A 12,587-nucleotide genomic window follows, 5' to 3' on the forward strand; every position below is an offset into this window, starting at 1 on the left:
TCTTGAGATACTAAAAAAAACTGCTGTGCAGGTAAAGCAAATAACATCTTGTCATATATCGTATAGTCATCATCTTAGAACTACAGAGATGGAAGGGCCCTATAAATTGTCCATCCAGCCCCTGTCAAGGAAGTACATTGGGGAATTGAACTCCCAACCTCTGGCTCCACAGCCAGATGCCTAAGCCACTGAGCTATCACTGGTCCATTATTGTCTATGCTAACTAGCAGCAACTCTCCCAAATTTCAGACAGGCCTGGAGATTGCAAGCATTTAACCTGTGGTGGTTTACAGGAAAGCAATAGCACAAAATCAAATGCCCTGCCACTGAGTAGAACTCTTTTTCGAGTCACTTGAAGTGAAACTAACAAAGGACATTGGAAACCTCAAAGACTAAAGTATTGTCAGTTGCTGGTTCAAGCTTAAATACAATTGTGAGTACTAGCCACAGTAGTGCCACTCAGTCCATGGAGATTTCATATTTATGAGTTGCCCTTATCCTATCGGTCTATTCTGGTCGAGATTAACAATTGAATTTAGATGATTCTGTAAACCCCTGTGCTACAAAACTCTTGTTGCTTAAGTGCCCAAAGAAAAAGCAATGCAATTAACACTGGGAAGCAAGGTGAGGGAAAAGTATCAATGGTAACTATGCATTGTTCAGAGCTTAAGGAACAAAACAGAATAGTTCTTCACACACAGCTGTGTTCCCAACTGAAGCTGCGAAAGCTATGAACTACCCTTGCCTTGCCTAGCCAATGTAGATCCCAACTCACCTTGCTCAATGAATAAAGATCCAATATTTTTCTTTCTACTACTGGAATTTTTAACGTAGACCCTTGAAGTTCCCAAAACTTTGCCAGCTGATCTAGGAAGTCCAGCTTCACTCTAGTCATTGCCTATTAACAAAACAAAGCAGAAGATGAATGTTGTACAAGTTACAAGTAGGAAATATACTGTACACAGAAAAAAACACAAGTTCAATCAGCTCATCTGTCCTGAAAGCCTACAAAACGTAAAGAACAGAACGCATAAATGCAGAATCCAGTCATTTCATTTTATGATAGACAAGAACATAAAAACTGAATATAAGCTTTCTATACTTTCTCACTATGATGAATTCAAATATAATAAAAAACAATGCCTTTATAAAAATGCCTGATATTTCCTTTCTTTAGACGGCTAAAGAGACTCTTAGAAACTACATGTGCATTGTCTCAGGCAGAAATGGCAACTCAGTTGGTTTCAGGAGCTGGTTTCTCACCTCTGAAACATTAGAAAGGCCACATAGGTTATCCAAAATGCCAAAAAAGGTAACCTAAAGTGGCTAAAGGTTGGCTTCTAGTTTTGAGAAATGGATGTGTACGTTACACACACGGGAAGACAGAATTGTGATCTAAACAAAAAGCTTTTCTTTTTTTCAATTTCTTGCTTAAGGAGGACCCTGGGTTGCATTTTGTCTAGCCCTGGTTCCAAAACACTGCCTAAGAAGATAAAGATATGAAACTGAACAGCAACTTCATATACTAAAACAGGGGTCTCCAAATCTTTGAGAGTGAGGGCCACATCATATATTTTCAAAATTTTTCAGGACTGAAGGATTATGGGTGCGCGTACGTGTGGCCGCCCCCTGCATGCATGGAAGCCCACATGCCCGCCCTGCACACATGGGCTGAAGGGAAGAGGCTGGATAAAACAGCAAGGCAGGCCAGATGTGGCCTGCAGGCTGTAGTTTGGAGACCTCTGTACTAAAACAATACAGGAATTCCTCTCACAACACAAGAACTAAGCAGAGTCTGAGGCCTCATTATGATGTGACATTAATTCTGATGCATCCATGGTTTAGTGTTATGAGAAGAAATTGCAGCAAGCTTCATTTAGCATTGTGCCTTCACCTTGCAAGGATGGCTTTTGAAGTAATCAAAATGTTTTGGGTTTGGATGATGCAACAAACTACTAAATAAAAAATGGAAGCAAAAAAAAAAAACCCTCCAAACAGCTCATTGTGGCTCTAATGCTGAAGAAAGGGAGAGTTGTTGATGCCGGGGGGGAGGGGCACAAGAGTCATTCTTGTAATGTTCAACTGCCAACTTTCTAGACTCAGTTATAGCTGGCACTAATTCCAAAATCATAATTCAAAGAGTAATATTTAATTGGAAGCAAATTCCTACATCAGAGAGATTTTTCTGTTAGCACAGCCTCCCTTTATATAAATTTATGGAAACTTATATAAGTACAGCAGGCTCCCAATTGCAGAGCAACAGGGCCCTATCATCAGGAGCATGACACTGGAATTGGACAAACAGGTATTCTCATGCTACCAACTCATACAAGTGGGAATATCCAAACAAAACTACTGTGTCTAGCAACTGTGTTTCAGATACTAGTTACTGCACATTTCTAGCAAAACACGGTATGTGCTAATAAAATCTGAGATCACTCACAACAATTGAAACTTATTTTATTCAAATGAGTTCAATGAAACTCATGAAAAAGCATTACGTTCTGTGAGTGACTTAAACCAACAATGGACAAACTAAATCATGAAGTCTAACATTTTTAGATACAGATTCATGCCAATGCTTTAACAACTCACCTCCAGTTCATTCAAGCGCTGAACCCGTGGGGTAAAACAAAAATTTTGCACATCACATGCAAAAGGAGGCTGCCAGTCCTGAGAAAAGAGAGAAAGTACATATCAAAATACAATCCTTCAATTAAAAAAAATAGATTTTCCTTACTATACACAAGTCATCAATGCACATGGCTGGAAGTACTTGGATTATAATTGTCGTATTAAGTATCAAGAGGCTTCTTTAAAATAATCTTTATTCACTTTGGAACTGATAGAAACAAGTCAGAATGTCTATTCATTTGAGAATCTATTTGGCTTAAAAGCCACAGACACAATTCCACACTCATGCAATGCTAAGGGGTATGATAAGGAACATAATTTGAAATCTAGGGAAGACACCTATTTCAGTTCACTTCTGTGAAAGAGGCATATGAGAAACACAGAACTAGCAAAAGTACTTTACAGAGTAAGACCAGATCTTCCTTAAGTTGCCTAATCTTGCTTAGTCTTTGACTTCATGAAATGTAGCTAATTGGTTGAAATCCTGTTGCCTCCAACAGCTTCCCCCTTTCATCATGGGAAAGTCAATGGCGATAACAGAACTTGGGGGGGGGGGGGAGGTCTTTTAATTTCCAAAAATCGCTGCCAACAGAAAAACAGTAAACCAATTAAAGACCCCCTTCCTATCCCTAAACTTTCCCACAATGAAAGAAATCCCACAGAAGCCTCAGAACCTTTGGGGAGGATTTGGAAGTTTTTAATTTTCAAAAAGCTGCTGGGATTGATGATGACATCAGCCTGACATCAAGTTATGCAACAGGATCTCAGACAGAAATATAAAACAGATGCCACAGGAAAACAAACAACTGACATTGGCAAAAAAATTTATATTTTAAAACACCAAAGGCTAAATTCACGTGTTAGTCCCAACTGCAATAGACCTACCTAAATGAACGGCACTTGTCAAATCATCAATTACATATGTAAGTTCCACTGATTTAGCAGTCAGAATGCACTTAACAACAATGCTAAAGCATATACATGCCAGGGAATAGACACATGATTTGGACAGGCCTGAACATTTAATAAATTAAGTTATTTTTCACTGATAAGTTTTAAATTGTTACCTAACAGTATAACCTGCCCGTTATGCAACTAATAAGCAAAAAAGAATTTGAACAAAATTCTGAGTGACTCTTTCAGGCCCCAGCAGACACTCCAGACAACATACTTGATGTGGTCCTAAAATAGGCATCTGTTTTCAGAGCTACATGCTGTAAGGCTAAAGAGGTGTATCCCAGAAGAACAGTAAGCTTGTGAAAAGAAAAGGAGGAAAAAAAGCATAGAAGAGCTACAGAAGTTAATTATAGCTTTTTCAGCATTTGGACATGACTAGACTTCAACTGCCTCAAGCACTTTTTAAAATCTTTATTCATTGTTACCACCCTTTATTAAGGCATATATTATTTTGTGCCTGAGAAATCTGTGCAGTTTAGAAGTTAGCTGCCTTGCAAAATACAGCACAACTCTCAGTACAAACTGATACAAGTCTTAACCACTGTAATTTTCCTAGCATCTAGCATTATCATCACATTCAAAGAATGGGATCATTTTCAACATTTAAATGTAGTAATCTTCTCTAATTGCATTTAAGTGATGTTCTGAATAAAAAGATGGGGAGGGGGTAATACATTTTAGGGGCAACTCTTTTTTTACTACAAATCTCTTCATGCTCCCCAAGAGTGAGGGTCAAATACAACAGTCCTTCTGCAATAATTCTTACCTGTAAAAAAATGCCATAAACTGTAAAATAATTATAAACAATTCTAGTACCTCACAACATTTATCTACCCAGTTTAGAAGCTACTCACTTCCAAAATTGGGACATAGAAATCACCTAGTAAGAGAAACAACTGTCAATTCTTCAGATAGGTCACCTGACTCCAACTGAATTCTTGATTATTGAACAACTGTTAAAGCCATAGCAAGTCCGTTCACAGAAAAAGCCTAGTATTCTAATGATAACTGCCCTCCCCATTCTTCAGTTTCTGGGACAGAAGATTAAAAAGTAGGGAGAGAACAGAACATCTAACAGACCATATCCACAGAATGAAATGGGATGACTCAAACACTAGAAAACATCATTGAAAGTTCATAAAAAGATAATGTAGCAAAGACAGAAAGCAGGGTCTAGACTGATGTTGGATGGTGAAGGGGATTGAGCAACATTCCAAGCAGAATGCAGCAATTGGATTCCATCCTCTAGATATCAGGAGGTGGTTGATTCAAGGGAGTACCACGCAATCTAACCTCCTGAAAGGAGCTTTTTTAATTAAAAATACTCACTACTCATATTTTGAAGTGATATTTTAACACAGAGAAGCTATACAGTATAAATTGGAAATGACACAAACAATTAACACTTCCTCAAGGCTGACATCCCCAAGAACAGCTATGGAGCTTGAACTATTCTATGTTTATGTGCTGAAGAACATAAATAGGCAAAAGGTAGATTGGCATCTACTGACTGATCTGTCTGATTTCCAGTGGATCAACAAGCATTTCAGATTTCCAGCTCCTTAACAGGAGCAACAAAATGACTGTCTCATTCTCATTCATAAATTAAACTGGTGAAATGAAGCAAATTTGGGGTAACAAAGAGAAGATGTTTATTTCAGAAAGCTATAGGCTATATTCCTTCCTGGTATACAAAACAAGACTTTGGAACTCTCTTCCACAGGAGGCCAGAATAGCCCCACCTTTGCTGTTATTCTGAAAGCAGGCCAAGAGCTCCCTCTTCAGACAAGTTTTCTCTCAGTAACTGCCTACATGAGTGACTTTTAGATTCATTGTTACGCATTACTGCTCCAACTGGGTCTTTAGTACTACAGTACTTGTTTTTACCATCTCTCAGAGTGGTATTTATTTGTTCCTTTTAATATTTGCATACTTGTTACAGCTTTAATATTGTTTTTTAATTATGTAAACCATCGTTGTATACACATTGTATTCAGCTTTAAATATTGTATTTCAAGGATGTAAGCTGCCTTGAGTCCTTTTTAAGGAGAAAAGAGAAATAAACAAGTTCCTGGACTAAGAACTATTTAATTCTAAATACAGTACTTCTTTTATGCTTAGTTCCAGTCAGTGAATCAGAGGCCCCAACAAAAAAAATAAAATAGATCTCACAAGGCTGAACTCTGCCTACCCTGTTACATAGTGTGCCGGCCTTAGATAAAAAAAAAACAGCAAAGAGGCAATGCTGCACTACTTTACCATATCGATTTACACAAGGTGTTGATGGAAATCTTGTCTTCAGTGTGGAAGAGACTGTCACTCTCAAATTGGCCTTCTCAGCCACACTAGCTGCTGGTCCAAGTCCTCCATACAGAGCACGTTACCATAGTCTCTCGAGACTGAAGGATGCCTAACTAACTAACTAACTGATGGAAATCTCTACACTTTACAAACCTGAAAGGCTTGAGACAAAAATAATACAATTCTGTATGGTCAAAATCGACAACCAGATCCTTTCCAAACAGAATACAACCAGATGATCTCGCCATATTGAGTACAATTACCGTATCTCATATGTCACTATTCTTTAATAATACTACTACTTCAGAGCCCCACCTCTAATCATCCGTTTTCCCCTTCCCCTTTCTATTCTCTGTTCCTTTTTTCTTTTTAAATATCTACCTTTTTGCCTTCCGACATATTTTAATATGCACTTTAAAAATTTCTAGTGGAAGGACCTATACTAGTCTGTGGCAACAAAAGCAGAAAAGCCTAACAGCAACTTAAAAGATTTTTTTTTAAATTGCTTATGGGGGCCCCAAGACCTTTTGTTTACTGTGACCAAATGTAAAATCCTATCGCTTATGGTCTCCTTCCTGCTGCTACAGTTATTGATCTACCGCCCCATAAAAGAAATGCAAATAATGGTAATCGAGAAGGCCTTTAAAGACTCGGGGAAACAGTAGGAAAAAAAGGCCGAATGAGGGCCGAGGCTGCTTTTGGCGTCTTTTTAAAGGGCAATCGTTTGCCAACCAGGATCAGAGGTAGGATGGGAGCGGCTGATGGCGTTGCCGGCTTGGGTGTAAAGGAAGATAAAAGGCGACTTCTAAGAAAGGCGAAATCCGGATCAGCCCCCCCTCAATCATCTCCATCCCGAGCCCAGGCATAATCCCTCAAGAGCCCCAGAGCCTCGTCCACAGCGTGAGTACCTTGGGCGGCCTGATCTTGCAGATGCCGGTTTTTTCGGCCAAGGGTCGGATTCGGCCGATGAAGCCGAGGGGGTCGCTGAACTCCTCCCAGCTGGGCTCGAAGACCGGGCACTCGGGCGGAGGCACGAACTCTGCCACGTAGTGAGACCCACCGGGGCTGTCGTCGTCGTTCCCCGACATGGCGGCGTCGTGGAGGAGGAGGATGCTGCCCCCGACTCCGCCGCCACCACTTCAGAACCGGGGAGGGAACAGGCGGGGGGGGGAGGTCAGAGGTAGGAAGAAGAGAAGGCAAAGGACTTCAAAGATGGGCCAGGGGGCGGAAGGACATCGCGGTACCCGGTGAGGGGGGGGTCAAGCCTTCGCTGAGAGAAGACCCCCTCTCAGAAACCGGGAGGAAGCTTTCTTTGCGCCCGCTGCAGAAGAAGAAGGCCGTTTGTTTTTGTCCCCCCCCCTTTCTCTTCCTGGGGGTTTGTTGTGTGTGTGGTTTTTTTTTTCTTCTTTTTCCTCCCCTTCTTCAGACTCGCCGGAAGTGACGCGTCTGAGTTAAAATCCCTTTCTTACGGAAGCAGCAATCCTCATATCCTTCCGCTGCCATTTCGGGGCTTGGTGGTGTGTGTGTTTTTTTTTTCTTTTTTGGTCCAAGGGGGGGAAAAATAGTCCCGCTCATCCCTTCCTAGAAAGTAGAGGCGACTCCCTCCCGTCCGAGGCCTGTTTCTGATCCTTTACACATCGAGGCTTGACGTCACGGGACCTCTCCTTTTAATATCCCGCTCGGAAGAGCTGAGGAGGAAATTATGTAACGGGGGCTGCTACACACAGCCCATAAAAAGTAGGCCTTGGGGTTGGCGGAGGAATGTGTGGAAGGAGACGGCCTACAAACGGTCGACTTCCGGTGCCGACCATTCGTTTCTCTCATTCTGTCTTTCTCGCCCAGTGTGTGTGTGCAACGGCCGGCTAGGCCCCGCCCCCTTCTTTAGAACCTTTGTGGGGCCCCGCCCGCCTGCGCGAGCTCCGAGGCGCTCTTGTTCCTCGCGGCTACTTGGCTACCTTCGCCTCACAAAGCACCTGGGACTCCGCTCGTTTTCAGTATCCCCCGCGCCCCACGAGCTAAGCTGGCCATTTGTCCGCCCCACCCCGCCAACAGTTCACCGCTCGTTACTCGTCGTCAAAGCGGCTCCTTTCCACGGAATCCCGGCACCACAGTTCCCTGATCCCCTCGCAGCCCCTTCCAGAGCCAGCCAGCCTTGAGCATCCCTGCTCTCTAAAAACCGTTTTTCCGGAACGGATTTGACCTTAGCCAAGAGCCTTGGGGCACCTTAATGGCTATCAAGTTTCGTTTAACATACATAACCTTTCCAGGACAGCAGCTCCTTTCTTTCATCAGATCTAAAGCTGCAAATAAAACTTGTTACTGTGGTAAAGCACCACAAAACCTTTTATGGTTTTGTGGTGGGCAGGAAAGGGCATTGTAGTTTAATAACACCCAAAGGACCACATTCCTCTTTTCACTCTTTGCATCTACAGGACAAGCATCTCTGTAAACAGCACAGAAGTAGAGGGTGGTTAAAAAGACTAACAGTGGCTTGTTTATTAGGACTTATTTGTACCATGAGCTACCTTCAAAATCTAGATGCAGTGTTATTACTTTTCTTCCTGGCTTGCTATATGGAAAATAGTGCAGATATTCTTCATTATATCATTAATCACCCAACACAATTCCTCAAAATATCAACTGGAAACGAACACAAAAGAAACTATTTTTCAACCATTTTTATTCTGTGGACAAAGAGCTAGTAATCTTATTTCCAATTGGCTACGTAATAAAAGTAAAAGTAGAGAAAGTCACTGGATTGCTTTGTCGTGGTTGTATTCCACCATCAAGTTGCCTCTGAATCATGACGACCCTATGCATAAGCGATTCCAAACAGTCTTACTGTCAGTTGCCCTGCTCAGCTCTTGTAAATGCAAGCCTGTGGGTTTAGGGAGTCCGTCCATCTATTGGGTTTCTGCTGCTTCCCACCTTCCCCAGCATTATTGTCTTTTCCAGATAATCCTGCCTTCTTGTGATGTGCCCAAAGTAGGACAGTCTCAGCTTCAACATTTTTGCCTTCAGAGAGATCGTTCAGGCTTGCTTGAATCTAGGACTCACTTGTTTGTTTTTCTGGTAGCCCACCCACAGTATCAACAAAGCTCTCCTCCAGCACCACATTTCAAACAAATATTTTTCTTGTCAGCTTTCTTTACTGTCCAGCTTTCACACACATACATGAGAATCAGAAGTCATTAGGCAGAGCAAAGTGGCCACCAGGGCAATCTATTTGCAATATGAAAGAGCACCAGGTGGTTATTTTGACTATCAGTACTGCTGAGGAAGGTGAGATGCAGTTATGGGATCTTGTGAAGCCAGAGACCTGGGTCAAGAGGTCCTGTTGGGAGTGCCGTCTCTCCCCAAAGCGTCTAAGGGGATGAAGACTACTCTACCACCTACCCGGCCTAGGATGATACATCACGGAGTAGACACCCAGGATCTGGAAATGGGTTTGAAGGGGTTAACCGTCTCTACCCATACTGAGCCCGAGTTGGCGGGAAAGGAAGAAAAGGGGCGGTCTGTGGTAGAGGCGGGAGCAGGGGATATAAATAGAGACTGGGACGATATACCAGGGGGTTGGGAAACAATATGGTTGCAAGATCCTTGGACGGGGCATTGGGAGCAAGCCAAGGTGCCTTAAGCAGGAGGCTGAGAACCGAAGATGAAAGGATTTGCCTCAGTGTCTGTCTTATTGGGGTGAATCAGAGACTCGTGAGTGGCGGCGTCGCTTAAGAGAGGAGGAGGCGGTAGCAAGGGAGACGGAGGCGCGCCAAGCATGGCATATGGAGGAGCTGCGGAAGATGGGATGTTACCTGGACCGTGGGACACCCAGCCGGGAGAGGGATCCCCATTATGGGGATGGACAGGGGATGAGGAAACCCTCCCATTACTGATTACTGAGGGAACCAAAGCAGAAACCCAAGAACCTGAATGGGGGTTGACGGGTCCCTGGGAAATGAAGTCTGTGAATCCTTTTCAAACCGACATGTGGTTGCCCTTGCGAGAGCCACTGATATTGCAAGAGAAGTTCTCGACTAAACCTGTTGATGTTACTGTCCAATTTCCAGAGTTAATAAATAGAGATATTTTGTTTGATTCAAAAGTAACTCATGGTTTATTTGAAGATGGGGAGGTCCTGAGATCTTTTGCCTGAGCTGCAAAAATTACACTGATTTTGGGATGAGGGACACAATTTCTACAAAATATCTTGGGCAAATCCTGTTGATGCATTTTGGAAAGCACTGAACAAGCATCCAAAAGAATAACTTTGGCATTTATATTATTTATTTACAATGAATTATAAAAGTGATATACAAACAAATGTTTAAGCAAAACATTTTCATTTCCAGCTTCAATTGCTCTGGTAAAAGTTAACTTTTACCTGAGAGCAAAAGTCATTACGTGTGCTAATACTATTGACATCTTCTGTGTCCTTAGAGGACCCCTGTTCACAATCTAAGTGCTTTGATAGTCCTGTAGTGAAACAGTAGCTATTTGGGTATCCTAGTGCTAAGACTCTAAAGGTCAAAACAGAAACTTTGGACAAAGTTCAAAAGCAAAGTTAGAAATCTACTCAGAACAACAAGGAACACCAATTCACTTATCTGACCATCCATACAGAAGTTTAGCTACATAGCTGCTTCACCCTAGTGCAAAAGAGAGATTGAATAAGTCTCATCACCATATCAAGGACACCCTGTAGTAATTTTCAGATGGATTCAGCCAGCAATATGGTGAGGAAGTGGACTGTACCCCAGGAAAACTCTCACGGAAATAAATTTACTAGTCTTAAATATGCCAAAATTCTTGATTTGTTTTTGTTGCTGCTATCGTTTGAAAAATTGCTCCTGAGGATAGTTAGGCCAGGCTAAGAAAGTTGTTGTTGTTTAGTCATTAAATCGTGTCCAACTCTTCATGACCCCGTGGACCAGAGCATGCCAGGCCCTCCTATCTTCCACTGCCTTCCAGAGTCGGGTCAAATTCATGTTGGTAGCTTCCATGACACTGTCCAACCATCTCGTCCTCTGTCGTCCCCTTCTCCTCTTGCCTTCACACTTTCCCAACATCGGGGTCTCTTCCAGGGAGTCTTCTCTTCTCATGAGATGGCCAAAATATTGGAGCCTCAGCTTCAGGATCTGTCCTTCCAGTGAGCACTCAGAGTTGATTTCCTTCAGAATTGATAGGTGTGCTCTCCTTGCAGTCCGGGGGACTCTCAAGAGTCTTCTCCAGCACCATAACTCAAAAGCATCAATTCTTCGGCGGTCTGCCGTCTTTATGGTCTAGCTTTCACTTTCATACATCACTACTGGAAAAACCACAGCTTTGACTATGCGGACCTTTGTCGGCAAGGTGATGTCTCTACTTTTTAAGGTGCTTTCTAGGTTTGTTATTGCTTTCCTCCCAAGAAGCAGGCGTCTTTTCATTTCGTGGCTGCTGTCACCATCTGCAGTGATCATGGAGCCCAAGAAGGTAAAATCTGTCACTGCCTCCATATCTTCCCCTTCTCTTTGCCAGGAGGTGATGGAACCAGTGGCCATGATCTTAATTTTTCGATGTTGAGCTTCAGATCATTTTAGGCACTCTCCTCTTTCACCCTCATTACAAGGTTCTTTAGTACCTCCTCACTTTCTGCCATCAGAGTGGTATCATCTGCATATCTGAGGTTGCTGATATTTCTTCTGGCAATCTTAATTCTGGCTTGGGAGTCAACCAGTCCTGCCTTTCGCATGATGTATTCTGCATATAAGTTAAATAAGTAGGGGGATAATATACAGCTTTGTTGTACTCCTTTCCCAATTTTGAATCAATCAGTTGTTCCATATTCAGTTCTAACTGTTGCTTCCAGTCCCACATATAGATTTCTCAGGAGGTAGATAAGGTGGTCAGGCACTCCTATTCCTTTAAGGACTTGCCATAGTTTGCTATACTCCACACAATCAAAGGCTTTTGCGTAGTCAATGAAGCAGGAGTTAATTTTTTTTTTCTGGAACTCTCTAGCTTTCTCCATAATACAGTGCACGTGAGCAATTTGGTCTCTAGTTCCTCTGCCCCTTCGAAATCCAGCTTGTACTTCTGGGAGTTCTCGGTCCACATACTGCTGAAGCTTACCTTGGAGGATTTTGAGCATAACCTTGCTAGTATTATACTATGAAAGTAGCTGGCCTAAAACCATGAGATGAATTTTATGGTTCAATACAGACTTGAGCTCAGATTTCCACATTCCTGCTTAATATTCTAACCACTATTGTCATTAAGTCGTGTCGGACTCTTCGTGACCCCATGGACCAGAGCACACCAGGCTCTCCTGTCTTCTACTGCCTCTAGGAGTTGGGTCATTCAAATTCATGTTGGTAGCCTTGGTGACGACACTGTCCAACCATCTCATAGATGATCTTAGTCACTACCAGTTAAGAGCAAAAAAGTTCCAATCTTGAGCTGGAAATGATTGCAGCTGGATTAACCCCATCCTTAACACCACACGGCTAATCCTTTGAGTCTCCCATGATATTTTTTTAAAAAGCAGATTACACGTTCAGATAAATGCATATATACAGTAATTCCTTTGATTATCATGAGCCGCCTTGGGTCCCTTTATCGGGAGAAAGGCGGCATATAAATAAAATAAACAGGTATTTCTCCCTCTTACAGTGTTTTTTTTTCTTTAACCAACTCCTTGAATCCGTGTGGCTGAGGATTCT

The 12,587-nt window shown here is 42.4% G+C and overlaps 1 protein-coding gene across 6 annotated transcripts in view; it reads right to left on the minus strand.

Moving 5' to 3' along the window:
• The window catches only part of KDM5A (lysine demethylase 5A), a 56,472-nt gene extending 49,347 nt beyond the window's left edge, over positions 1-7,125 (minus strand). For all 6 annotated transcript variants that reach the window (XR_002300144.3, XM_020788998.3, XM_020788995.3 and 3 more), the window contains exons 1-3: positions 6,801-7,125; positions 2,596-2,673; positions 776-898 (exon numbers count right to left, since the gene is read on the minus strand). Coding sequence is in view for 5 of the 6 variants with exons in the window: in XM_020788998.3 (XP_020644657.3) it covers positions 776-898; positions 2,596-2,673; positions 6,801-6,980 (381 nt within the window). In the remaining variant the exon portion in view is untranslated. The remainder of the gene's footprint in view (positions 1-775; positions 899-2,595; positions 2,674-6,800) is intronic.
• Between the last annotated feature and the right edge of the window lie 5,462 nt (positions 7,126-12,587).

The sequence above is a fragment of the Pogona vitticeps genome, chromosome 5 (genome assembly GCF_051106095.1).
Source record: "Pogona vitticeps strain Pit_001003342236 chromosome 5, PviZW2.1, whole genome shotgun sequence".
In the NCBI taxonomy this organism is placed as follows: Eukaryota; Metazoa; Chordata; class Lepidosauria; order Squamata; family Agamidae; genus Pogona; species Pogona vitticeps.